This window comes from Vipera ursinii (assembly GCF_947247035.1).
Source record: "Vipera ursinii genome assembly, chromosome: 12".
Lineage (NCBI taxonomy): Eukaryota > Metazoa > Chordata > Lepidosauria > Squamata > Viperidae > Vipera > Vipera ursinii.
This window is the reverse complement of record NC_139525.1, coordinates 233,295-259,687: the sequence shown is the minus strand read 5'-3', so window position 1 is coordinate 259,687 and position 26,393 is coordinate 233,295. Positions and strand designations below refer to the sequence as shown.

General features: G+C 53.2%; 3 protein-coding genes across 3 annotated transcripts; 1 reads left to right on the top strand and 2 right to left on the bottom strand.

Annotated features, from left to right (window-relative positions):
• Positions 1 to 785: 785 nt before the first annotated feature.
• On the bottom strand, positions 786 to 8,288 carry TSC22D3 (TSC22 domain family member 3). The gene is made up of 3 exons (XM_083372148.1): positions 7,800 to 8,288; positions 2,285 to 2,336; positions 786 to 1,793 (listed from the first exon to the last, which is right to left on the bottom strand). Exons 1-3 carry the CDS (start codon positions 8,090 to 8,092, stop codon positions 1,548 to 1,550), a joined length of 591 nt encoding a protein of 196 aa, XP_083228274.1. The 5' UTR covers positions 8,093 to 8,288; the 3' UTR covers positions 786 to 1,547.
• Positions 8,289 to 8,591: 303 nt separating this feature from the next.
• On the top strand, positions 8,592 to 10,899 carry LOC310646004 (uncharacterized protein; the record flags this gene model as incomplete). Its single annotated transcript, XM_083372162.1, has 2 exons — positions 8,592 to 8,863; positions 9,909 to 10,899. The coding sequence occupies 2 exons, from the start codon at positions 8,592 to 8,594 to the stop codon at positions 9,994 to 9,996; spliced, it is 360 nt and encodes a 119-aa protein (XP_083228288.1). The 3' UTR covers positions 9,997 to 10,899.
• Positions 10,900 to 16,344: 5,445 nt separating this feature from the next.
• Positions 16,345 to 26,009, bottom strand: LOC310645982 (glycine receptor subunit alpha-4; the record flags this gene model as incomplete). The annotated part of the gene is made up of 8 exons (XM_083372121.1): positions 16,345 to 16,617; positions 19,025 to 19,174; positions 22,078 to 22,292; positions 23,195 to 23,335; positions 23,873 to 23,955; positions 24,047 to 24,270; positions 24,632 to 24,699; positions 25,931 to 26,009. 8 exons carry the CDS (start codon positions 26,007 to 26,009, stop codon positions 16,351 to 16,353), a joined length of 1,227 nt encoding a protein of 408 aa, XP_083228247.1. The 3' UTR covers positions 16,345 to 16,350.
• Between the last annotated feature and the right edge of the window lie 384 nt (positions 26,010 to 26,393).

Genomic DNA, 26,393 nt, shown 5'->3' with positions numbered 1-26,393 from the left:
ATAATTTAGGATTTCACTGCGCAAGCACCCAAAATTCAGTTAAACAAACTACAATCAAATCAATCATGGCTATTTCTATGAATATAGCTGTTTATAAGGTAAAGGTAAAGGTTCCCCCGCACATGCGTGCTAGTCGTTTCCAACTCTAGGGGACGGTGCTCATCTCCGTTTCAAAGCCAAAGAGCCAGCGCTTGTCCGAGGATGTCTCCGTGGTCATGTGGCCGGCATGACTAGATGCCAAAGGCACACAGAACACTGTTACCTTCCCACCGTAGTGGTCCCTATTTTTCTACTTGCATTTTTACGTGCTTTCGAACTGCTAGGTTGGCAGAAACTGGGACGAGTAACAGGCGCTCACTCTGTTACGCGGCACTCGGGATTCGAGCCGCCAAACTGCCGACCTTCAGATCAACAAACTCAGCGTCCTAACCCACTGAGTCCCTTATAGCCGTTTATATTAATGCTAAAAGGCGGCTGCTCTGCACCAGCCATCAAGATGTGTGGCAGTGTACATGCACCCCCCCCAAAAGGTTTTCAAATGGGTAATGGGGAAGCTGCGGCCTGATCAGGTAGTCAGAGATTCTTCTAGTCACTGGAGAAACTGTGCCTTCCTGGTTTCTTCCCAGCCATTCAAAGCTTGGGGGGGGGGGGATGGAGAAATTACCCAATGGATGCTTCCATTGCTCCAATCCACCAGACCTCCTTTGCTTGGTTCCACTGCCAGTGGCCACTATACATTTTGCATGACCACCACCCCTTGGGAAAGAAGACTGATTAGACAGATGTGTATGACAATCTTTATTGCAATATCTCACTATGCACCCTTCCTCAGAGTGCACTACAGAAGCAAGACCCCCCCCCCCCCGGAGGAGCCACCACCTCCTGCTCCCCAGACGATCCTCTTTGGACCCCATCAAGGGATCCAGGGGCTGCAGGGAACATCGATAAAGGTGATGAAACAAGCCCCCCCAAGGCTGTTGTCAGTAAAAAAAAGTCAGTAGACAAATCACAGCAGGAGCCCCTCCCCTCTGGCTTGCAGTCCTCATTCTAGTCCGCATTTTGGCAGCTCCCCACACGCCCAAGTCTGCAACAGGTGGGTGCCACACACAGAGGTGTGGCTTTTGGAGTGAGAGAGCTAGTGAGGGGCAGGGGGAAAGTCTTGCCAGCTGACCAGCTGCTCCTCTTCCTATCCCAGGATGGTGGGGGCTGCCTTTTCTCTGAGCTGCTCGAAGAAAACCTCCAACCAGAATCTAAACCAACTGTCTTTGCTCTCCCCCTCCTTCAGCACAGCCCCTTCTCTAGGGTGCTCACGGAGAGGCAAACCCGGTCTCCTTCACGGGGAACAGCCCTGTGCCCACAGCAACTCCAATGCAGCCTTGCTCCTCTTCTCAGGAGCGTCTGGCCTACCCCAGGAAGGGGTCACAGGCAAAGGGCCTCCGTCAGGCCCCCTACAGAATCCTCCACAGGAGATGTGAGTAAACCACATTGGCTTGGAGATCAAGTTGAAGCAGTTCTGTGGCTCTGCCCACCCCACGGACAGAGCCACCTTACACCGCAGAGCCCGCCCTGTGCTGGGCTGGGGCAGCTGCCCCTTGGCTCTTCTTCTCGGTCACGGGGCCCTCCAGGAGCAGGTGGGAGCGGAACCTCTGCAGCTGCTCAGGGCTGGCCAGGTTCTTCAGCAAGCTGTTCTCCCGCTCCAGGTGGCCGTTCTTCTCCGCCAGCACCTTGATCTGCTCCTTGAGTACCTCCACTTCCTCCCGCACTGCGTACATCAGGTGGTTCTTGACCAGATCCTGGAAAGAGGAGGAACAAAGTCCCGGTGAGTAAACAGAACTGTGGCTTCTGCGCGAGTTCCGTGGCCGGCAGCTCTCGTGTCCCGAAAGCACCAAGACTGGATTTTTGTCAGAGAGCGCCCGCGCCCGCCAGAGAACCGCAGCACAGTGCAGCGGCGAGAGTCTGCCGCCCTCCAGGAAGAGGGAAGGCCCGCCTTCTCCCGCTAGCTCCAAAATTAACCCGCAGCCTGGAGGCCCCCGAAAATTCGCCACTAAAAGGCCGGAGCAGCAAGGCCACGGTTCTCTGCATCTGCTCCGTTGAACTCTTCCTGCGGAACTGCAGCCCCGATCTGAGCCCTGCGCCGGAATACACCGGCCGTTTATTTTTGGGCCAGAGTGAAGGGAGCGGGGCGTTCCCTCGCCTCCACTCAGCCGGCAAGTAGCGCGGAGCCGCAGCGCAACCCGTTGGCGGCGGGCCAGCGCGCGTCCTCACCTCCCACCGAGACACTCACCATGGCTTGCTCGATCTTGTTGTCGATGGCGACCACGCTGGCCCCGGACGCGCTGCAAGAAACAAGAGAACGGCGGCGTCGTAAGCACGCGAGACAGGCGGGCCCGCCCGGCTAACCCTCTCCCCAGCCTGACGCCGCTTCTACCTGTTGTCTAACTTGACCGAGACCACGTCCGCCCCCAATAGGGAGGAGAAGAAGGAGATGGAGAAGTTGTGCAACTGGTAGACAGCCACCTCCATCGGGAACGGGTACACGCCAGTACTCATGGTCGGGAGGGGAGAGCACGGAGAGCCCGAGAGAACGGAACACAGAACGACGGCCGGAAAGAGGTGCAGCTATTTCGGCGTTCGCCAGCCTTATATAGGAAGGTTCTCGAGACGTCACATGGTCTCAGCGTGCTATGCAAATTAGGCCACGCCTCTCCTGCCGGTCGAGCCGCGCCCCGCATTCGCGAGCCCCGGGCGAGACGCGCAGCTCTTTCCAGCTGCAACAACCGCGAGGAAGCTGCAGTCCCGGGGCCGAAGGCGCAGCGGGACGGCTGCAAATTGTGGAAGTAGGGCCAAAGCATCCGAAGGGCGCCAGTTGGAGACGCTGCTGGCACTGGGCCCCCCGCGACGTGAACGAAAGCAGCACTTTTCCCATTTCTGCGGCTCCAGACCGGGACCCGGTGGTCCTTTGTCTAGGACGCCGGTTGTGAAAGCGGACAGCGGCCTTTGAAGGACGGGGCCTCCGGATAGCTTCATCCGATCCCCCCCTCCCGCTGTGGACTCGGAGGCAAGTTCCGGGGCTGTAGGAGACATACGGGACAATGCCGCTTTCATCCTCTCCTGCAAAGAGAAGACCCGCTTAGCCGCAGGGCAACTTGCCACCTCCTCACCTCCCGGATTCACACGTTCGACCCCTTGCAACACCCTGCCAACCACCGCCACCCTTTAATCTGCCTTAGCTACTAACGAAGGCGTTGTAAAAGTGGAGGCCGAGTCAGAAATGTAAAGTATTGCCCAAGCGCAGCGCAGAACTAGGTCGAGGTTGGCAGTTGCGTAAGAAGCCACCCAAACATGTTGTTGCGACTTGGTGAGGCCAGAGGTGAGCCAAGCAGCGGCTGTCTGACCGGGTTAGGGGGACCTCTGGCGGCCACTCCTTCCGCACGCCCTCCCGCCTCTCCCCATAGGGAGAGAGGGCTCCCCCTGGCTCTGCGAGTCTCCAAAAGCTTGTCCTCTCATGGCCTCCCTCTGGCCTGGGAAGCAGGAGTGGGCATCCAGAAAGGGGAAGGAAGCCCGCTCGGCAGGCCACTCTTGTGGAGGATCGGGGTGGGGGGGGGCATGGCAGCAGGCACAGCTGGGTCTTTTCCTTGGCACTGCGAAAGAGGCCTTGCCCTGCCAGAGGCTACTGGGATTGGGACTTGTGTCTTTCCCAGCTCCCTTTTCCACCAGTGCTGCTCCCTAAAGGTTGGTCTTCCCTGCAGGCACCAAGAGGGCTTGGGGTGGCAGATTGACAAACCGAGGCCTGTGCTTGGCGATGTGCACAGAGTTCTCTTCAGGGCAGAAGCCCCTTGGTAGGCATCTCTCCTTGGTGCCCTCTGGTAGTAAAGGGGAATGTTGCTCAGGATTCAGGCAGTGGCAGGAGGAGACAGCAGCTCCAGAGAGGAGGGAGGGTGAGGTGGTTTTCCTGGAGAAGCAGCGGCTGCGCCACCATCTATCGAAAGAGGCTCTCTTCCTCTGCTCGTCTTGGGGCAAGAATCCTGGCAGCTGTAGAGTGAACCACTTGCTGCTTGGCGGCCACTCCCTTTGATGGAGGCCTTGGCAGAACTCCCAGTTCTGAGCATACTGGCACGCCAGCACATGGCCTGGGTGGGGCATGCAGCACATGGCTGCCTTGTGCTCACTCACTCCACAGTCTGGGAACCAGAAGGAATTCCCTTCCCACCCCACGGTGTTCAGGCTGTACAGGGGGCAGCAAGCCCCAGCATCTTTGGCTGGCCTTGTCAAGGGCTCTGCGACCAGGTTCCCTAAAAGGAAACCATTCCCTCAGTGGGAGGGACGGAGGAGTCCCTGTTTCAGGGAGGCAGCTGTTCCTTCCAAGGATTGAAAATGAGATTCTTTGAAAGGGTGAGAAGAGCTCAGGGGGCTCCTTAGGGGCATATGCTGCCCAGGAAGTTTTTAACATCCACCACTGCTAAACCGCTGAACAGGACCTGTTGACTGAGCTCCACTGGGTTGTCAGCAGAGTTATAATCTTAAAGGTTTGTTTTCAAATTGGGGCACTGAAAACTTAGTCTTCCCAGGTGTTATTGTCTGCACATGCAAAGTGCTAGAAACACATCTTTTCCAGCCTGTTTTCATTGGTGCCACTTGAATACACGTAGATATGTCAGCACCAGCACATTTTGGCTGGCGAGTTTCTGTAACTGCCAGGTAATCATCTCCTTCCTTCTGCCTGGAAGATCTGTGCAGCTTGTGAGGGCTCATCCCTGGAGAAGGCCAGCAGCCCCTTCATGCAAGTTCTTGAACAGAAAAGATCAAGGCTGGGGAGGAAAGAGGCCCCAGAAGAGAGAGAAGGGCTGTGCTTCTCTGCTCCAGCAGCCTCACTGTTGTTTATATTCACATACAGACTGCATATCAGTGACACTTGCAATGCACACTAAGCCACAAAACATAGCTTGCCCATCCAAAAAGACATTCTGGCTTAGTATACGAAGTGAATATCAATCCACATCTCTGAACTGGATCAGCATTCCCTGACTTTCAGCCACTCTTTGGGGCCTATAACTGGCTTATGCAGAAGAGTGCCCCACGCTTTGATAAACTTCTCATCCTGGATCATGTCACAATGCAGGATTTGTGATGCGGGGAAGACTCCCTTAGCAGCTGCCTCCCCTGCTCACTCTGCCTGGCTGGGAAATAAGGAGAGCATAGGGGGTGCTCCTGGGGAGCAAAGAGAAATGCCCCCCTGCCCAGGCAGCTGGCAGGCCTGGAGGTTGCCAGCTTCCCTGGAGGACAGAGCAGCAGTGGCGGCATTGTGAGTTTTGGGTCACTGTTGTTGGGAACGTGTGCCAAGGCCAGGAAAAGGGTCTGAGGAGAATGCCCTCCCTTGCTCCTTGCAACAAGCCAAGATTTGTGAAAACTACTTTTCTGTGCTATCTGTTGGCTGACTTCGCTCCTCTCCAAATCCTAGCCCAAGACATGAAGCTCTTGCTGTTTTTACCACCCCCTGAAATTCCTGTGGGGGTCTTTGGGCTCCATGTGGAATCAGCATTCCCATTTTGATGGGTCCCCCTCTCAGGGTCTGCAGGGATGAATGGGTGGCGAACACAAGATCAGCTTTTCTGATGCCAAATAATGGATCAGCTCCTGAAGGGAGACCTTAATGGCTCACCAGCTGAGCAGTACCTTGTCTGGCACCGCTGATCCCATTCATTCCATGCGGGTTAATTGTTCCTGAGCAGTTAAATCTGCCAGCTGCTTTATAGGTGCTCTTCATTCAGCTGAGGGGATCCTGCAGAGCCCTGAGTCTTTGAAATAATGGGGTGGGGAGGGCTGGGAGTGGTACTCATTGCCCTTCCCACCACAGTCCAGTCAAGAAAGCAGAATGGGGAGGGAACCTGAAGATGTGTCTTCTAGTTGAGTGCCCAGCAGAAGAAGCAATGCACATGCCTGTCACCATCATGCATCTCCCCTTGTAGAAGGCCAATTGCCTTGAGCCAGGAACCAGTTAAGGCCACTGCTACCTTCCCCAAGAGTGCCCATTGTGCTAACACCTGCATCCCATCAGCCTGTCTCACACTGCACATCTGACATCCCCACAGTGCCTGACCAATAAAACAGGGTAGGAAAACTCGATGGTCCCAACATATCACTCCCTCTGAAGCTAGCAGGTGACTGTCACTTTCAACTCTATTGCAACCATCAGCCACAGAACTTCCATCCTGGAGTTTGGCTCTTCCTGCACACACTCCTGACTGCAGAGCCTCTGGCCACCTTCAAGTGGGTGCCCTTTGATCAAGTGTAGCCCCAGTAACGTTTCTTGAAAGCTTGAAGCTGCTAATGTGACCAACCTAGTAGTTGTGGTCCTCAGCGGTACCTGAGGGAGCTGAAGTCAGGGGTTGCCATCAAACCAGCAGAGCCTCTGAAACTCAACCATCTGCTCTGGCCAAGTTTCCTTACGCACTGCTTGGTGCAGGACGAGACTCTGGGCACTGCTTAAGGAAACTTGGCCCAGAAGCCTGACTAAATGCAGAGACTAAATGCAGAGACTAAATGCAGCCAAGCTTGATGATACAATCAATGAAACCAGGAGCTGCACTTCTAGCCTGAGGATCCGAGGAGAGCTGGGTCCCTTCAGAATTGGCTGCCCTTTCCCCTTCATGATCTCGTAGTATGGACCTTCTCCCTTGCCCAGCTAGAAAGCGCAAAAGAGGATGGAGTCCTTTGCCTCCCCAGATTCCAGCCTCTTAGGTTGCACATTTGGGAGGAAAAGTTGCCAGGATGCTTCTCAGGCGAAGCAGGTCTCAGAGGAACCAGGGGAGCCGGCACTCACCAGATCAGCTGATGTGAGCGGGGTGCTCAAACAAGCACCACTGCTGACTGACACGTTCATCCCATTCTTCAATCATGCCAGGCTCTTGCACTCCCTGTGCCCGCCTGCCAGCACAATCCCTGGCCGGCCCATACCACCGATGGAGGTGGGCAATGCAGCAGCTCTCAGAGGAAGCCCCTGATAAGTCTCAGCTGCCCTGGGGGCTGAGGCAGGCTGACTCCCAGTTGATGGGGGTGGCTGAGGCAGAGGGGCAATGTTCCTTGCCATTTCCTTGACCCCAGAGCAAGCCCTTCCCTGCCAGCATTTCCTTCAGGCAGTACCCAAACTGGAACCTCTTCCAAGACTAGAGGAAGAGAGGCACGCCCAGCCTGCCAGGCGCACCTTGTCACGAGGAGACCTGCCTCCCCTGCAGCACTTGACCAACACAGTAGCTACAGAAATCCCCATTTCCCTGGGAAAGAAGCCACGCCCACTCCTATGAAATGACGCTCAGGGCGGGGCTGTCTTTGGTCAGCCACAACCGTCCCATAGGCACTCCCAGGGCAAAGTCCTCTGGGACACCTGCCCGGTTCCAGCAGCGAGGCAGGTTATAGGGTCACTTAGGCCGCCGTTGGGGAGGGGCCGTTTTTCCCCCACAAGCCAACAGAGATGGGAGACAAGTGTCTTCTCAGTGCCTGTGGCTGCCCACAGATGGTACGCCCGGAGCCCAGCGAATGCTGGCCCCTAGGCCCTCCTCCCCACCCAGGACGGCCCTGCTGCATTTTCAGGGCAAACGAGCAGGGAGAAGTCTTGAACGGGGAAGGGTCCCAGGAACTGCTGCCCGGTCCCAGCCGGGAAGCCTTCAGAAAGGAGCTCGTCGTCTGGGCTCTTCCCCGCCCAGGCCATCTGCCGTCGGTTCGCCTTCCCCAGGCAAACAGCCCCCCCTCGCCGCTTCACCGGGAATTCCCTCACCGGCAGCCGTCCGGCAGCCCTCACCCACCTGTGGAAGAAGAGCAGGATCGAGAGCAGCGTTTGGTCGACGTTCCGGTTGCGGATCCCGCGGCTGAGGAGGTAGCGGGGGTCGCGCACCACCGGTTCCAGGGAGTCCTGCCGCATGAGGCGCCTCAGCTCGGGCGCGGCACCGAGGCTCTCGCACGCCAACTGCTCGCGCAGCTGGAGGAGGGGGCTGAAGTTGCTGTTATAGCCGAGGGGGCCGTTGGCCAGATCCAGGCAGCAGCTGCAGCAGTCCAGCCCCACCGGCGAGCGGCGTTCCTTCAGGGGGGAACTCGACATTCCGGTCCCGGCCAGGAGGCCCAAGCGAGCGGCGCGGAGAGGTGGCTCGGGTGGCTGGTGACTGGCACCCTTCGCCGGCGCTGGGGGACAGGCAGCTAGCCCCGAGGCGGCCGTGTCAGTCTCTGCCCTGCTGGCCGGGAGGTCTCTCCAAGGTCTCCGCGTCTGCCCCGCGGCCTCGGCTAGTTGCTGGATCGGTCGGTATCACGCCCCATCCGCTGCGCTCAGCTTCGCTTTGCGCACCGGACTGTTCGGCCAGCAGCCCCCCTCGTTGCCTCCCTTCGCCTCCCGGCCCGCCCCTTCCTTCGGCTCCGACCCGGATTGGTGAGCGCTGCTCGGTTCTCCCCCCTCCCGGGCTCCTTCAGCCGATACAAGGTCCGTCTGGAGGGCGGCGCCTCCACAACGGCGGGGGGCGGGGCGCTTGTCTTGCGGAGGAGGGGGAAGAGGCGCGCGTTCCGCCTGCTCTCGTGGGTCCCGGCCGGGCAGCTCTCCGGTGCGCTTGATGGCGGACGGCTGCGAAGACTTTATTGGCCAGCTCGGGCGCAGCGCGGCCGAGGGTCTTCCCGGGCTTATGGCGCGCGGGAGGCGGCTTTCCCGGTTCGACCGCTGGCCAACGTGGAGCCCGGGGGTCCGGGGCGCGCGCGCCGGGCTCCTCTGGCTCTTGTCCGCTGCTGCTCGGTCACCCGCTCTGGCTTCTCTCCCCTCAACTGATCCCGAGTTCCTTTCAAACCTGGTCCCCGCCCCCGCGCCAGGTTTAGAAGAGACCTCGCTATGGTGAGCTGGGAAAAGCGGATGGATGGTCCCAGGGAGCCCTTCGGGGAGGCTAACCTGTTCTTCTGGGTCTGGAATTCAGAGAACAGGATTACCCGGCGGGGAGGAGAGGCACCGCAGCCCACGTGCTTGCATATGTTTCTGAATACTCCCTTGTTGTTGTTAGCTGCGAAGTCGTGTCCGACCCATCGCGACCCCATGGACAACGTTCCTCCAGGCCTTCCTGTCCTCTATTTTATTTATTTATTTTTAATTCCATTTATATCCCGCCCTTCTCCGAAGACTCAGGGCGGCTTACAAGCTTAGCAGTAGCCTTCATTCTATGTATATGCCTGCTTATTAGGGCTTTCACACACACACCCCAAGCGGCATTATTACAAAGTCAGCTTAATTGCCCCCAACAATCTGGGTCCTCCTTTTACCTACCTCGGAAGGATGGAAGGCTGAGTCTACCTTGAGCCTGGTGGGACTCGAACCTGCACTAATTGCAGGCAGCTGGTCTTACTTAAGGGGACCATCTACCATCTTCTGGAGTCCATTTAAGCTCTCGCCTCCTGCTTCAGTGGCTCCATCCAGCCACCTCCTTCTCTGTCGTCCCCTTCTTCTCTTGCCGAATACTCCCTTCCCCCCATGCAAATTTAGACGCCGCCGCCAGTGTGCTGGCCAAGCTCACTCGGGAGAGGAGGGCGATGTCACACTTCGCGGGAAATGCCTGCGGCCTCTTCCTCCCCTTCTAAGGCGGTGGCTGTGACACCCCGGGTGCACAAGCCCCTGCAACGGGTCGTACTTTCGGGCCAACATTCTGCTCTTGGCTGCTGTGGGGTCCTAGCCCTGCTTTCCCTGTCCGGCTCCCGGCTGCTTCCTCCGTGTCCAGCAGGGGGCCTTGAAGCCTCGAGTCCGACCCTGCTCCCGTTGCCCAAACTGCAGCTGGCAGTGCCCTAAAGCTTCCGCAGGGAGGGAGCCAGGTAAGAGGCAGACCCGGGAGTGCCAGAATGGGGATGTCCCACCGCCCCCCCCCCCAGCCTGTGCCTTTGTCTTGTCCCCCCAGGGTTCCAAAGCCATCTATGGCTGCCTGTACTGAAGCAGAACTGGAGGAAAACCGGGGAGGAATATTTGTGAACAGTGAACAGAGTTAATTTCAAGAATGTTATTGTAGATGGCATAAAAATGATGTTGCAGAAGAGGCACATCAGCTGTTCTGGATAAGACCAAGATCGAATTGAATGATGAGCTAACATGAATGATAAGGAAAACATGTTTATATTATATATTCAGATGAAGCTGGTTGATGTATTAATAATGAAAAGGGACATATGAATAACAAACTATAAGTGATTTGAATAATGTATCTGTGCTGGATTTATAAAAAATAAAAATGTAGTTAATCTTTGCTAACCTTTAATGAACTTTTGCTGACCAGGAATAATGTGTCGCGGTTCTTTTCATGATTGAGAGATGAGAATGGGAAGAAGGGAGGATTTGCTGTATTTTAAAAGAAGATGTTACAAAAATTGTTTATATTTGTTGTGATAAGGGGGAAGTTACTTCTTTAAGTTTCTTTCTCCTCCTCCTCTCCTCTCTTGTTTTCTGTACCTTGTTTTCTGTACCTTTTTCTTTTTATTATCATATAGTTTTTTTAAGTTTTTATCTTTTAAACTGTAATTATTATTATTATTAATATGGATATATTATTGAATTGTATTTAAATCACTGGGAGTCTGAATGATTTGACAGTGTACAAATGTAATAACAATAGTAGCTAAAGGGAAGGATAGTAACTAAAGTTTCAGTTTTGCTGATTCTCACCTTCTGTAACACGTGTCTGTCCCTTCCAAATGTTCTCAAACACTGAAACTTGGGGAGGACCTGGGTGTTTCCAGCAGATGCTGGCCCTGCTTTAGCTTTCTCTGCCTTGCTGAGCTGCCTCTCCTGGCCACCAGGGGGCAGGAGCACAGAGTGGGTAGGACCAGTGGAGTTCATCTTCCTTTGTAGACCCAGCTTTCTCAAATGCAGAAACAAGCCAGGTGAGCTCTTAAATAAAATCACTCCTTTAACCTGTTGTTCTGGACACTTCGCATGCAAAAACAAATCCTCTTCTGGGAAGACGAGCAGAAGGGAACTAGCTCTTCCTCTACCCCAGAGTTAGAGGGTTACTAAGCCAAGACTGAACACAGAATCGGAGCTGGAGGGGACCTCTGATATCGTCCCAGCCAAATGGCTGTCCAATCCATTTTCGAAAACCTCCAGCGATGGAGCATCCAAATCCCCAGGAGGCAAGCTGCTCTCACTGTCAGGTTCTCCTTCCTTCTTAGGGTTAGGGTTAAGGTTACGTCACCATGAACTCCGAGAGCAAAATGGACATCGCCAACAAACTCAGAATACTTGGGTATGGTTAGGAGGGCACTGACTTTTCTTGGCTGACCCATCTATGTTTCCTGGTAAAATACATGGGAAAATCCCATTGGAGGAAAATTCCACTTAGGGTAAGGGTTAGGTCACCGTGAACACATAGAGAAAAATGGACATTGACAACAAATTTGGAGTGCTTGGGTATGGTTAGGAGGGCAGTGACTTTTCTAGTCTGCCTTATCTATGTTTCCTGGTAAAATATATGGGAAAATCGCATTGGAGGAAAATTCCACTTAGGTTGTATCTCTCTTTGAGAAGCTTTCACCCATTACTTCTTGTCCTGCCCTCTGGTGCCCTGTAGAATAGGTCCATCCTCTCTTTTGAGAGCCATTGTGGTGTAGGTTTGTGGACAAGATGGGCAGAGGGCGGCTCTTTGTTAATCACTTTGTTTCAGTTCAATTTAGCTCACAGGAACGTTGCGGGAGAAAAATGAAGAGTAAGCGCTATTTATGCTGTCCTGAACTTTTGAAGAAAAGGAGGGATGTAAGTTGGGAAAAAACATATTGAAATTTGGCTGTATGCCTGCTTCTGCTTCTTAGAGCATGTGTGACTCTGGGGGTGAATTTTATAGCATCTCTTGCACTTACCTTTTTGAAGGAAAGTGTCAGAGATGGTCACTCTTGTGGTGAGACATGGATGGTGGGGTGCAGTTCTTTGGACCGTGCTGGATCCTTCAACAGGTCATGATATAATTGTATTTTCTGGGCCCTCTGCGAGGTTGGATCTGGAAGTATTGTTTCACAGTAGAGGTGGTGGTGACAGCCGTGGTTATTTACATAGCTTATATAGTTCTGGTGCTTCTTATGTAGAGATCTTTAGTTAACAGGAGAGGAAGGAATGGTTGAGTCATTGGCCACCCATTGTGGGGTACCCAGGACTCTCCTAGACTGCTTAATATTGCTATGCAGCTGCCTCCGAGAGGTTGTCCATAAGCTGAGGCTGGGGAATGGTCCCCTGGGACAGGTGAACATGTAGGCAGATAAAGTTGCTGTTGGTGGGTAGACCTGAAGGAGAGGACCCCAATATGGGAAAAGCTTGTTATCACTAGATCCTAGTGGCAGGCATAGGAGGTGTGGCAATCTACCAGCAGCTGATGCTCATCAATCCACATGTATTTATTTGTGTTCTGCCTTCTTTATTTTTAGAAATAATTCAAGGTGATGAACATATCCAACACACTTTCCTCCTTCTCTTTTCCCCACAACAACCACCCTTTGAGTGGTAAAGACCCTTTGAGTGCCAGGAGTTTTTTTCCTTGAATATTGTCATGGCTGCCCCAGGAGTTGAGGATTGCTTGCCATGCAGGCCTGGGAGCTGAAAAAAGCTTCTAGGAAGGGAGAGGGCAGGAAGGGCAGGGCCCTGGGCTCGTTGCTCTGGGTGCATCTTTCCCAAGCACTCCCGTCCAGACCAGGCCCCCTTTGGGGGAAGCAAGAGAGTCATGGAGGGTGGGGAAGGGACATTTCAGGAGCAACTTGGCAGGGGAAGAGAAGAGCCAGGGGAGACTCCTCTCTGAGGCTGGAGGGAGGACTGAGACTTGCTTCAGAGAAGCGGGCTCAGCTGTGAAGGCCATCTTGCTCTTGTACCAGCTGTCGCCAGATGTGCCAGCCCTTCCTGGTACTGCGGGCTGCTTGTCTGAAGCAAAGGCTCCAAGACAGTTGGCCATTCTCTAAAGCTGGCATCTGACCAGCAGGAGGAGGAGGAGGAGGAGGAGGAGGCCCGACTCTCCTGTCCCCCAGACCTGATGGTCCAGGGCGTCAAGGAAAGGAGAACGCAGAGCCGTGTTGTTGGAAGGGAGCGTAGGAGAGGTTTTCGGCATCATCTTCAAAGGAGGGGTCCTGGGCAAGCAGTTCTGCCGCTCGGCCTTCTCTCCAGCAGCGCCCTTTTCTCTGTTTGGCCCACGGCCAGCTAGCAGCAAGGTCAGAGCTGCCTTTCCCAGGAACCAACAGAATTCTCCTTGCCTCCATTTCCCCAAGGTTTGAAGAGAGAGAATTCATTGCAGCTTAGCCACTCTCTGCTATGGAAAGGACACGTTGCCTCCAGGCACTCAGAGCCACTCCAGGACCCATCTTGGCATAACTCATGCATCATGGTCACCAGCCTGTGTGACAGACATTGACCAAGAAAGCTTCTTGGGCAGCAACAAGGCTGCACCTACAAAAGCCAGCTTCAGAAGTGGCAACCCCAAATCCCACCCCTCTGAGGCTGGGAGCTGTTTCTGCCCATGAGGCAGCTCACATCTGGCTCCTGGTCTAGGCACTCCTGGCCACTTTGTCAGTGGGAATCTTTTCCCAAATGAAAAAAGAACAGAAACTTGAAATAAAATCCTTGCAGCACTTTATTTCTATAGGAAAAGCAGAGCGGCTTAGAATTGCATTGTTTTCAAAGCCCCATTTGGTCCCTGAAGAAATGCAGTCGTTTCTACTTGGCAAAACCTGCAGGAGACCAGCTACAGTCTTCTCAGGACAATAGACAGGAAGCTGCTCTTAGCTGCTGGATGTTCCACTCTTGGTAAAACCACACTCACAAGTGGGGAGGTACATGTCCGATCAGCAAACTGGGAAGTAGCAGGGGGGGAAAAGTGGTGCAGCTGGGGTAGAAGCATTGCAGTGAGGTGGGGAGATGGGAAAGTAAGGGGCCACCAGGCAGAGTTCAGGCTGGCTGCCAGCCCCAGCCCCATTGAACTTCCAGGCCCCAGGAGTTGACTATGAGGCTGCTGGCCTGGGCGGCTTTTGTGGCATCTGTTTCAGCCCTAGTGCAACCTGTGGCCACCCATCATCTTCTCTGTTTGGTCTTTCCAAAGGGCTGTTTCTAACTTACTTACTTCCCGACCATGGCAGCTTCTTTAAGATTCGCCAATGAGCTTCATCCTGTTTGGCGGAGGCTGCCTCAGGCCCAGGATTGGATCTTAAAGTTTGAGCTTTGTGGGGTGTTTGGGGGTGGGGGTGTTCCACTCCTGCTCTCTCTTTGCAGCCCACCAAGCTGCTGCGTCGTAGGACCATTTGCAGCTGAACCCCAGCGTGCCAGGGAGCAGCCAGGCTGAGAAAGAGAGGAACTCCAGGGGCTCCAGGGGAAGAAGGGGCCCTTTGCTGAAGAGAGCAGACTTCTGAGTGCACCCATAGTGGCCACAAAGGATGAACTGGTAGGAAAAGGGCACTTTTAAAATAACTGCTCCACTCAGCACATAACTCTGCTTCCATTGGAACCTGAGAGACTCCAAATCCAGTAAGCAGCAACTGTGAGCGGCCCAGAGTGGGTGGCCAGACAAATATTTTCCATCCATAAATTTGATCAGTAAAGACTGAACGGGGTTTATGACGTGGTTCCCCACACAATATATAAGCCCGTGGTTCAGCCACGTCTTTTAGGCTCATGCATTTCTCCCTTGACCCCGGGCTGCCTTGGATTTCCTGGCACAGGAACAGCCTGGTGACTGCCTCTCCCCAATGCACTTAACTCAGCCATGCAGGGAGAAGCTGCTCTTGGTGCTTGTCCTAAGGCCTTCTGGGAGGTAAAGAGGGCCGAGTCCAGGATGTGTTGCCCCTTCCCTGAGCTGTTTCGGGAAAATGCTGAAAGCTGAATTGTTTCAGAGGATATTCTAGCCAGATTCTGCTTTTATTCCTGAGCTGTTTCATCTCCGAGTTGTATTCTGTTATTTACCTGCCTTAAATGTTTCAAATCTTTATCTGCCAAGAGTCATTTGACTGATGCAATTATAAATCAGCGTGCCAGACTGCTGCCAAGGGGCTCTCCTAGGGGCCTGGGAGGGGGAGGAAGCTGGCAGCACACTTCCAGAAAAGGGAAGCCAGACAGCCACCCCAAGTCCTTGGTGCTCTGCTGGGTAATGCTCTCCTGCTGCCTGCACGAGCCCCTCCCTCTTAGCGGGCTTGGGAGGGTTTATGGGTGAGGTGATGGCTGGGTTTGTGGATCTGTCCTGGTTAGAGGTAGAGGTGTGGGCTAGTCTGAAGCTTGCAACTGATCGAGCAGCCGTGGCCAGTGGATAATGGCTTTGCATTGTCAAAGAGAAAAGGGGCGCCTCATCCTTGGCCCAGACCATTCACGATCTCTTTAAGGGGCCCAGAGGATGGCTTGGGGGGGGGTGCTGGTCACAGTCACAGCTGATAGCAAGGTAAGGGTGTTGAATAACACCTTGAAGGACCACGGTGCAACTCAACATGATTGTGACAGGCTGAATGCTGGACCGATCCAAACTGAAGATCTGCAAATGTGCTGCCTGAAGTCCCGTTCCTGAAAATTGTCATGGCTCTGGGTGCAGGACTGGATTGTCATGTGCGGAGGATACATGGACTGCAGACTGAACATGGGCAAAGCCTGTGCTGCAGCTGCTCAAAAATTGATGCAATCTTGGGCTGCATTAAGAGCAGCAGCGTCCAGGCCAGAAGAGCCCATTGTTCCATTGTACACTATGCTGCTTTGCAAACTTTAAAAGGGTAGAGACGGTTTCAGAAGGCAACTCCCAGGGCAATCAGGGTCCGCAGCTGAAGCCCTACCAGAAACAGAACAGCTGACCCTATTTGGCTTGAGCAGACCACAAAACTGCTTGTCTTCTCGACACTGTGGAGATGTAGACTAGATCTTAGGAGGGACTTGGGAATCACTCTTGGGAATCACTGCAGAGTCATGTGAAAATCTTGCATGGAAGCGCTCATCTTGCTGGGGGGTTTTCAAATAGGAGCAAACAGCGGTAAGGGAAAGCTCAGCAGATGCCTGCGCTGGGCAGGGAGGGTGGACTGGGTGACTTAGAGCTTCTCTGCTACCTGTCAGTTCTTTAATTCTCCCAAGGCTTCCTGGACTTCAGGGGGAGCAGCAGAAATCTAGGAAAGATAGAGGGCCCCACCACGGTCCTCCTTATGAAATATGACCACCCCAAACTCTATCATGCTCAGCAGTGGCACAATAACCGTACCTTTCTTTCGCACATCTTACCATCGTGCGAAGTTTGCCAAATTTCTCAGCATGGCATTTGGGAAAGGAGTCGATGTTTCTGTGTTCTTGAGTGCAGAAGCTCGGAAGGACGCCACCAGCAGTTGTTGCTGCCTTGGGTCGCAGGTCCTGACCAGAGCTCAAGGGGCTGCTTGGTGGAGCACTTTATAGACCACCCAGTAGAAAATGTTGAACACTAGGAAAGTGAAGGGGAAGACGGCTCGGGAGATGGTGTCAATCCGCTTGGCCCGATCCACGTAACGTCTCCGGAGCATTTCTCCTTCTCGCAGGAGGGGGGCCGGAGCGGGCGGACCGTAGATAGGGTTGTCCACGGCTGCCCCACTTTTCATGTGGCCAAGCCCGTAGCCCTGGAAGTAGAAGCGGCTCTCACGGACCACCTCTTCTTCCTGGGCAGGGGGAGGGAGGAGTAAGGGTAGTTCTCAGCTGCTGTGGAGTCTTGCAAGTTGAACCTGCTTTCCCTACTCTCGTCTTGCCTCCTTTGACGGGGCGAAAAGTGGGAAGCTTTCTTGAGTTACTTTCTTGGTCTGCCCCCCCCCATCTAACTGCTGCCCTGGTGGTGGCTCTTCTTCCTCTCCTTCAGAGCCATTCCCTTCCCTCTACAGCTCCATCTCTGCACTGCAGGAACACATTCGTGACTGCAAACCTCCAAGTCCGTGTTCCAAGTTGAATTATTACCTCGGCGAGTGGCTCACAATTCCTAGCATTGCCTGATGTCCTCAGAGGCAGCCCTTTTATCCTAGTGTTCTGGATGCACAAACCACAAACCACTATCTTCCATTGTATCCTTGCTGCCTGGTGGGGAAGTGTTGGGGGGGGAAGGGAATTGGCCCAGGTGTGGAACTAAGAAGGGCAGCATCATACAGGGAACGCAAGACACTGCTCAGCTCATCCAATTTCCAGGTTGCACCTTGAGCCAAAAGTGCTGAAGCTGAAGCAGCAAAGTCACTGCTGCTTGCACCTTTGGTATGCCAGTGTTCAAGGCTTTGGTCTTGAGCACCTCCGTGGTTTCCACCTGCCTCTGAATGCCAACCCCTCCCTGCCTGCCATTTGATGGATTGGGGCTCTGCTCTGGGGCTATTCAAGTCAGCACTCTCTCTTGCCCCCCTCTTTCCTGGATGTAAAACTGGGCACCCTTCTGCAGGCTGGCCAAGGACGGCTTGAAACTGGGGCCTGCAGCCGATTGATCAAGCACTAGAGGGCAGCTTCTCTCTCCTGGCAAAGGCTGGCAAGGCACAAGAAGCAGCTTTCGGTACCATCGACCATGGTCTCCCTCTGAAGCAGCTTCGGGAGTTGGGGTTGGGGGGGCTCCGTGCTCTCCTGGTTCGCTTCCTTCCTCTGTGGCTGCTCTCAGTCAGTGTCAATAGGAGGCAAGAGATCCAGCCCTCGCCCACTGCTTTGCAGGGTGCTCCTATTTAATGTTTCCATGAAGCCTTTGGGTGAGATCATCCGTCACCAGGGACTGAGACGTCATCAACAGGCTGTTGATACCCAACTGTGCATCTCAGCCCATGTTGGGTTAAGCGATGCCCTGACCTGCCTCTCGCGGTGCCTGGACGCTGTCAGGCGCTGGATGGGGAGCAATGGGGTGAAAGTGAACTCTGGCAAGACCAAGTGGCTCTGGGTTTGGGGTTCTTTAACCTACGGAGAATTGGTGGCACTGCCCCCAAACAGACCCTGTGCATAATCTGGGGGTTCTCCTGGACTCGCAACTAGTGCTCAAGGAGCAGGTGGCAGTCATGGCCAGGAGGGCTTTTGCACAACTGTGGGTTGTGTGCCAGTTACACCCTTTCCTGGACCAACAATCCCTCTTCACGGTCACTCATGCTCGACTCACCTCACGTCTTGACTATTGCAACATGCTCTACATGGGGCTGCCCTTGAAAAGCATCCGGAAGTTCCAGTTGGTGCAAAATGTAGTGACCCACATGGCTTTGTGCAGCCCTGGGTGTGCAAATATATCACCTCTTCTGTGGGAGCTGCACTGGTTGCCGATTTGCTTCCGGGTGCAATTCAAGATGCTGGTTGTCCCTTTAAAGCCCTTCATGGCTTGGGACCAGGTTATCCAAGGGACCTTCTCTTGCCGATCACATCTTATCTGACCCACTAGAGCAGGGAGGCAAGAAATGTTGCAGGTCCCGTTCCTTAAGGAGGTATATCTGGTGGTGGCTCCCTCCCTCTGGGACACCATTCCTCCAGAGATTAGACCCCCCCCAACTCTGACAGTCTTCCGGAAGGCCCTGAAGACCTGGTTCTGCCAGCAGCCCTGGGGAACCCAGAGCAGGATGGAGCCCATTAAATGGCTGGTATGAATTTATGTTGTTGCCAGGGTGGGGGTTATTTTTTATTATTTTATTACTATTTTTCTTTTGTATTGTGCTTTTATGTTTTGTAATCTGCCTTGAATCGCCATGTACAAGTAGGCGGCCATATAAATTTTCTAAATAAATAAATAAATTCAGCTGGACTGGCACAGACCCTAAGGGAAGCCCCCTTGCCTTCCCAGATGGCATCCCAGATGGCATCCAGCCCAGCATGCTGCCTTCCTAAACGGATGCAGCTGAACAGCCCTGAGTGGCAAAACAAGGGAAGAACAAAAGCAAAGCCAGCACAAAAAAAGACACTTGTTTAAAAAATGTAGCTGTTTCTGACAGGCTAGGCAAAAGTCACCCAAGGAAGGAGGGCCTGACTTGGTAGGGGCTCCTTCCCCCCCCTTCTAACCAGTTCCAGGGACACATGGGGAGCACTGGGCCTATTACCTCCCCCCCGGAAGCCCCCTGCCCAACTCTTGCTCACCATCCTCTGTCGCCGTTGGCTCCTCCGCAGACGCAGGAGCTCCTTATGCTGGCGTGAGACAAAGTTGACTGCTGCATACTCCAGCAGGGCGGCAAAGACGAAGAGCAGGCAGACGGCCATCCATATATCAATGGCTTTGACGTAGGAGACCTGCCGAGGAAAGGGGTGTGGGCAAGCAATTCCCCAGGCCTTCTTGGTTGCTGCCTAAGCAGCCCCCTCCCCAACTCCAGCACTGCTTCCAATGGTTCGGACGGCCATTTTTCTTGGCAGCCCTGCTTCTATTGCAGCCCCCATAGAAAATGCCAAAGACTTTCTAAGGTTCTTCTCATTTGGCACAGCAAGGCATGGTACCAGCCTCATGCCAGGCAGGCACCAAGATGCCAGGAGTGTAGTGGTTCTCCTGCGGTGAATGTTTTCCAGGGCTTCGTCCTGTCTTGCAAGGACCTGGCATGCTCCCCCCAGCTGCCTTGACTCCAGGTTCAGCCCCCCCCCCCCAGTTAGGGACAGCAGCATTTCCTCACTGAGGAACTACATCCACATGGAGGGATGCATGCAGTGGGTCACCCCAAGATTTTCTGTTAGGCCCAGCACTCTTCAACGTGTTCATAAATGATTTAGATGAGAGAATAAAAGGGGAACTCATCAAATTTGCAGATGACACCCAGTTGGGAGTAATAGGCGATACCCCAGAAGATAGGCTCAAGATCCGGAAGGATCTCGACAGACTTGAACACTAGGCCATCCAACAAAATGAAATTCAGTGGTGAGAAAAGTAGGGTCTTAGTCAAGAAAAGTCAAATGCACAGGTGTAGAATAGGTGATACCTGGCTCAAGAGTGGTCACTGTGGGAGGGATCTTGGAGCCCTAGTGGACAACCACCTAATATGAACCAGAATTGTGCTGCAGAAAAAGCAATGAGGTCCTAGGCTGCATCAACAGGGGGATCACCTATTGCTTTCTACTGCACCGTTAAGACCAGACTTGGAATACTGCATCTGGTTTTGGTCACAATAAAAGGTAAAGGTAAAGGTTCCCCCGCACATGCGTGCTAGTCGTTTCCGACTCTAGGGGCCGGTGCTCATCTCCGTTTCAAAGCCAAAGAGCCAGCGCTTGTCCGAGGACGTCTCCATGGTCATGTGGCCGGCATGACTAGACGCCAAAGGCGCACAGAACACTGTTCCCTTCCCACCGCAGTGGTCCCTATTTTTCTACTTGCATTTTTATATGCTTTCGAACTGCTAGGTTGGCAGAAGCTGGGACGAGTAACAGGCACTCACTCTGTTACACGGCACTCGGGCTTTGACCCGCCAACCATCTGGTCGACAAGCTCAGCATCCTAACCCACTGAGCCACTGCGTCCCTTGCTTTGGTCACAATATAAGAAGGCTATTGAGATGCCAGACAAAATGCATAGAAGAGCAACAAAAGAAGATTAGAGAACTGGAGGCTAAAACCTGAAGAACGGTTGCAGGAACTGGGTATATGTAGTGTAATAAAGAGACGGACAGGGGTGACACGATAGCATCTTCCAATATCTAAAGGGGCTGTCACCCCACAAGAGGGGCTCAACCTATTCTCCAAAGCATCAGAGGGCAGGACAAGAAACAACAGATGGAGACTGATCAACGAGAAGCCAACAAAAACTAAGGAGAAATTTTCTGACAGGGAGAATGATTAAACAGTGGAACAGCTTCCCCCAGAAATTAGGGGTTCTCCATCACTGGAGATTTTTTTAAAGAAAGATTGATGACATCACTTAGTTTGGGTAATGAAATGTCTGCAAGAAAACAACCCAGATCAGAGAGCACCAAGGGCCCCTCAGATTGGACAGCTGTTAGTCCAGAATGTCTAGGCTAAAGTTTCCTGCCTGAGCGGGGGCTTGAACCAGAAATCCCTTCCGACTCTGTGATGGAGCCAATGGCATCTGCAGGGACTTCAGCTGCTTCTGGACGAACAGAAAGGCCAGACCGAGACTAACCCTTTCTGGCATTCGTCGTTTGCCTCCTAGTGTTGCTTTGGGGTTGGGGAGTGCGCACTCACATGCTCAGGTCAAGTCCCCTCCCCCCTCGCACCAGCTGGCATCCGATTTTCTTCGATAAGGCCCCTTGGCCACCTGCCAAACGAGTAGTTCATCAGTGGCCTTTTCCTTTGGAAGTATAAATAGCCTGAACAGATGGGAGGCAGATGCTAGAAAAGATGGGGAGGGAACCCCCCCAGCATTAGAGAAGGAAGAGACGGGACTTCTGTTTGCGAGGTCATTTTTGGGAATGCTCAGACCCAGATGGGGCTGGAAATCTAAGAAGGAGGTTTTTCTCCTCCTCCGCTCGCTCCTTTTGGTGAGCCAAAGACAGAAATAGCCACGGGAAAGATTCCTTGTTAGGCCTGCAGTGCTGGGCATCTAAAACTTACCTACAACTGTTTTACCCACTTCGAAATACCCCCTTGATGCTGCTGGCTTAAAGAGGCAAACTGAGGTGTTGTGTCGTTCCTGTCTCATTTGCTGTATAAGAAGCACAGCGGTGCACAGTGTCCGTGCATGTAGCACAAGGAGGAGGATTAATTTCAAGTGGTCATTCCTGGGCTTTGTAGGACGGTATACTTCTGAAGATGTACAGAGGGTTCCCTGGTAGCCATTGGCTATGTGGCAGATGCCTACCTCTCCTGGCCCCCACGTAGGTAACGTGGTGGGATAGGGAAGGTTGTCTCCACTCTTATCGGGGAACCTTCCTGTGGTCTGAACTTAATGACCTACAAAAGGGGGTGTAGCAAAGAATCCATGTGCGAGGAAACCAACGCTCCTTCCTTTAGCTCAGGGCTGGTGCACGGAGATATTCAGGGTCCTCTCTTAGCAAAATTTCATGCTGTGGTTTGAGGAAACAGCTGGAAGCAGCATAAAGGGGCCAGCTGAGCACAGAAGGGCTCTGATATGAGCTCCCCATCCCACATCTAGAAGGGAATGCTGAGAAACCCTTGGAAAGCAAGCATACTTCCTGCCTGCCCAGAGACCCGTGTCCTGGGAAGATGCTCCAGGATCCCCTGCTGTGGGCCCTGACCTTAGGCAAGGATGCCCGAGACCCTGCACTCTGGGTGGTCATTGTCAGCACAGTGGTAATGCCAAGCCCCACCCGGGCTGGTGCAGCATCCATGTTGATCCAAAAGGAGACCCAGGAAAGGATGACAATCAGCAGGCTGGGGATGTACATCTGGATCAGATAGTAGCCCATCTGCCTCTCCAGGTGGAACTTCACTTCGATGCAGGTGAACTGCCCTGGAGGAAAGGAAGAGAAAAAGGTGAGCCACAGCAGAGCCGGTCAGCTGTGGGCCCATCCTCTAGAGGAGCACCTCCCCTGCACTGGAGAGACTCCAACAGGGGAGGTCATGTTTGGCAATGGAGTGGGTTGGCTGATGTATCAAAGCAACATACTCTCTGGAAGAGCTGCTGTGGAAGCGACTGCGGCTCTCGAGGGGGAGAAGGTAATGGATGTGCTATAGGATGGGGGGAGGGGCAGGGGAAGAGGATACCTAATTTTGTCCAAGCCATGATAGCAGACGGAGATAGTGAGAAGTGAAGGGTGGGAGTAGCAGGGTTTCTGGGCAAGACCTGCTTCATTCTCCAGCTCCTGTGCTCCTCCCTGAGGCCAGGAGATTGGGTCTGTGGGGGCTCCAGTTGCTGTTACAGGATGCCAGGTGAGCATGCAAAAAACCACCTGTTTCCACAACCTGGTTGGGGATAACCTCCCCTGGGGCTTCAGTCTGGCCTTGACCACAATCCCAGGATAGGGTGAGGCGACAATTGTCCTCTGTGAGGCCTAATGGCTTTCCCAGGCTCTACTCGGCAGAAAACGGACTGAGACCCTCCGATTCCACATGGCCTGACTTTGTTTAACTGGGTCTGTAGAGGCTGGTTCTCTCCCCAAGCTTCAGACTTCTGATGGGATATTTGGTTTGCCAGAAGCTGTTTTCTACTTTTTCTGTGTGTTTCCTTTTTGTCCTCTTTGTATCGTATTATACTGTTTGCTTGCCTAGATTTGTGATAGAGTCAGACAGTAAATGGATGAATGGATGGATGATGAAGAGCAGCGTCATGGTAGTTTTTGAGGCAGTCTGCAAACGGGGCCTTTAGCCCTGGGAGGAGCACTGAGTCTCCCCCCACCAGGCAGATCTGGTCACCTGTGTTGTAGGACTTGGTGCAATAGCCCAGATCTTTCTCATCCCGCAGGATAAACTGAGGGAGCGTCAGGCCTTCAGCCACCTGCACGGCCTCCTGCTCCGTCTCCCACTCGAAGGTCAGGTCATTCATGGTGTAACCGACTGCAAGGCAAGCAGAGACAGGCAGCAGGAGGAACCCAGAGAAGGGGCAGAGTCACCCACCCCTCTGCAAACAGACAGTCCTTCTCTTGCCCCCCCCTCACCTTTCATTGCTCCTCTGGTGTAGAGGGATTATGTCCACCTGGCCTTCCATTGCTCAGGTTGCATTACATGCCCAGGTAACCTGGCTTCCAGCTCCATCTTTCTATTGGGCCTTCCAGATCCCTCCTTATTGAACCATCTGGAACTTTTTGGCTACCCCCATCTAGTTATGGCATCAACCCAGACTCTGAATTATACACCAACCACCCCACAGAATAGTTAAGTCACAACAAAGATCCAAGATTACTTCTAATGAAGCTCAGCATATTGTGCAAATCCAACCGCTATACGTAATCATACTGTGTAAACCAGCCTAGTACTTCTGGTACCTACAACCAATTCGTGGTGCCCATCAAGTGAGCATAAGTACGGAAACTGTGGCTCTTATGTACAGCACCAAGGACTCTGTTCATGCTACAGTTAAATAAAAATACCCACAGCTCTCCAGCTGCATGGTGCATGTCTGAATATCCATAGGGAAGTTCTTGAGATCCATAGGGCAGGAGAGGATAAGAGTCAGCCTATGGGGAAGAGAAAGAACAGTAAACAGGACCACAGTGAGACATATTTTCTGGGCGGTTAGGCTGAACAAGATGTTGTTGAAGCTTATACCTAATGCTATATAGCACACCCCCATTTTTGAAAATGCGTAGAAGCTTGTTGTCTGTAGTGACCGCATGGAAACTGGCTCCCTTCTCATTGGCAAAGAACAGATCTGGCTTCCAAATGGAGTCCAGCATGGAGGGGTCCAAATCTAGAGAGTCATCGGGGTATTCCCAGTAAGTCAGGCGAGGGTCATTCCAGTGCTGCCGCAGAAAGACATTGACACGATAATCCTGGAAGAGCCAAGAGAAACTGTCATGGGTGGAGCCAAGGCGAGAGAAGGCAGGCAAAAGAAAAGTGCCTGACTGAGGCGACAGGGAGGGGCTTAGAAGGGGGGTTGCAAGGTGTGGAAATGGACCCAGCGCAGGGCTGTTCTTTGGCTCTCCGGTTGCTCTCGGTCCCCAGGCTCCCACTCACACCGCTGGTCTCCAACTGCTATCCTGAAACAGCCCTCCAAGGCCAGAGTAATCAGGGAGAGTTGTGGCCTATCAACTGTGTCCTTCCCAAGCCTGCAGCTTCTAAAGGCCAAAGGTGCTGCAGTGTTGGGCTGGGTTGGGAAAGAAGGGTGAGGAGGGTGGGTGAGCTAAGCCTTACCATGGTAGTTTCTGTGACTGAACCAAAGCTGTTGATGAAGATGTTGCATGTCACATTGACGGGTGGGCCTGTAAGGAAATTGAAAGAGGACTCATGGCTGGCATGTTATAAAGCTATTGAAGCCTGATGATGGGTCCTGATCAGATAAGAATGGAACAGCTATTTGGCTGGATCAGACCAAGGACCATGACAGTCCAGGGGAGAAGCAAATGGCTCTTCCAAGCAGAAAACATTCACCACACCTGCAGTTGTAATTTGAGCTACCAACCCAGACAGAATACAGGGTCTTCAGAAGCAAGACCTTCCAGTAGAGCAGTCCTGTCCTCCATGAATTCATCCAGTCCCTTCTGATAGGCATCCGTGAATTTATCCCCTGTATGAAGTCAGTGGCCATCACCTCATTTTGTGGGAATAAATTTCACAGCTCAACGATGTATTGAAGGAACAAGTGATCTCTTTTTTGGTCTGCCATAAATTTGCTCCCAGGCAGCTTTATAAGGGGTTGGGGTGGGGTTGGGTGGGATTCCCAGTTCTAATTTTCAGAGATGGAGAAAACCAATTTCACCCTGTCATCCATGTTTCCTACACCCTGATTACATCTCCCCTCAGTTGCCTTTTTTATGTGACTTTCTTGAGGTGGAGAACCCATACAACTGTTTGATGGAAAATCAAGCTACTGGTCTTCTGAATGCAGAGATCCCTGCCCCTCCTAGGTCTGTCACATAAACATCCCAATATCTATGTCTCCTCGAGATCTCAGGCAAAGGTGCACAGGTCTTTCTACCTGTCAGGCAGTTGACCCACAACCACCCCATGAAGCCCCACTACATTCTCAGCCACACCCAACATCCTCACAAGTTGATACCCAGGGGAGGAGGGACGCAGGGGCGAGACCGCTTTTCTATGCCTGGGTCATCGTGCTTCAAAAGCACCTTTGCTAGCCCTGAAAGAAAACGTGAAGAGGGCGCAAAGGCCATGGATAGCTGGGCAGAGCAGCTCTTTGAAGGGGCCCTTCCCTCTATGAGGGATCCACGCAAGCTTCTCTGAAAGGTGCTTTGTGCAGCAACCTGGCCTCCCCTTTTTCAGAGCAAAGCAAGCCGCCAGGAAGCTTTGCCCTCGTCCACGGCTCCCATGGCTCTACCAGCTCTTGGGACGGCATGGGCAGAAGCTTCTTCTATGTGTTGCAAGCCCCTCGCAGGCTGAAGAGGGAGCAGGAAAGATCTCTCTGTCTCACTGCAGAGTCTCATTTCATTTCTGCCCAAAGGAATCCAGGCTGTCTTGCAGTGGCTCATACCTTACCTTTGAAGTTGGGCCTAATGCGAGCATCGTAGCCTGATGTCCGGCCCATCAGCTTGTCCAGGAAATCGGAGGGAGACATTGGCTGGGGGAGGTTCTGCAGGGCCGATTTGACTTCTCTCCCTGTCACGAATCTGGGGGTGGTAGGGAGGAGAATAGATGTGCCAGTCTGACAGTCTTCCACATGCACATGCCTTCCTCATGGGATACACGCCAAGCAGAAGGCCATGTGTGATCTGGTTAATGTATTTTAGAGTGTCACGCAAACTTAGAACTTTCTCCCAGTCAGGGTTGCCTTTCTCTTCCACAGCACAAGAAGGGATTTGGGTTTTCAGTACAGATCACCAGCTGGAAAGTGCCCTGGAGAACTCCAGATGGGGAGCAGGTATGAACAAACTACTCCTCCAGGGGTTGAGGGTTTGGAGCCATAAAGATTGCCATGGGCACTACAGTTGATTGTAGAATC

Excerpts from the sequence above, each read along its gene's own strand:
- TSC22D3 (XM_083372148.1), bottom strand. The coding sequence starts at position 8,092 with ATGTCGAGTTCCCCCCTGAAGGAACGCCGCTCGCCGGTGGGGCTGGAC. Across the intron at positions 2,337-7,799 it reads ATCCTGCTCTTCTTCCACAG|CGCGTCCGGGGCCAGCGTGG; the intron begins GTGGGTGAGGGC and ends TGTTTCTTGCAG. Across the intron at positions 1,794-2,284 it reads ACAAGATCGAGCAAGCCATG|GATCTGGTCAAGAACCACCT; the intron begins GTGAGTGTCTCG and ends TCCTCTTTCCAG.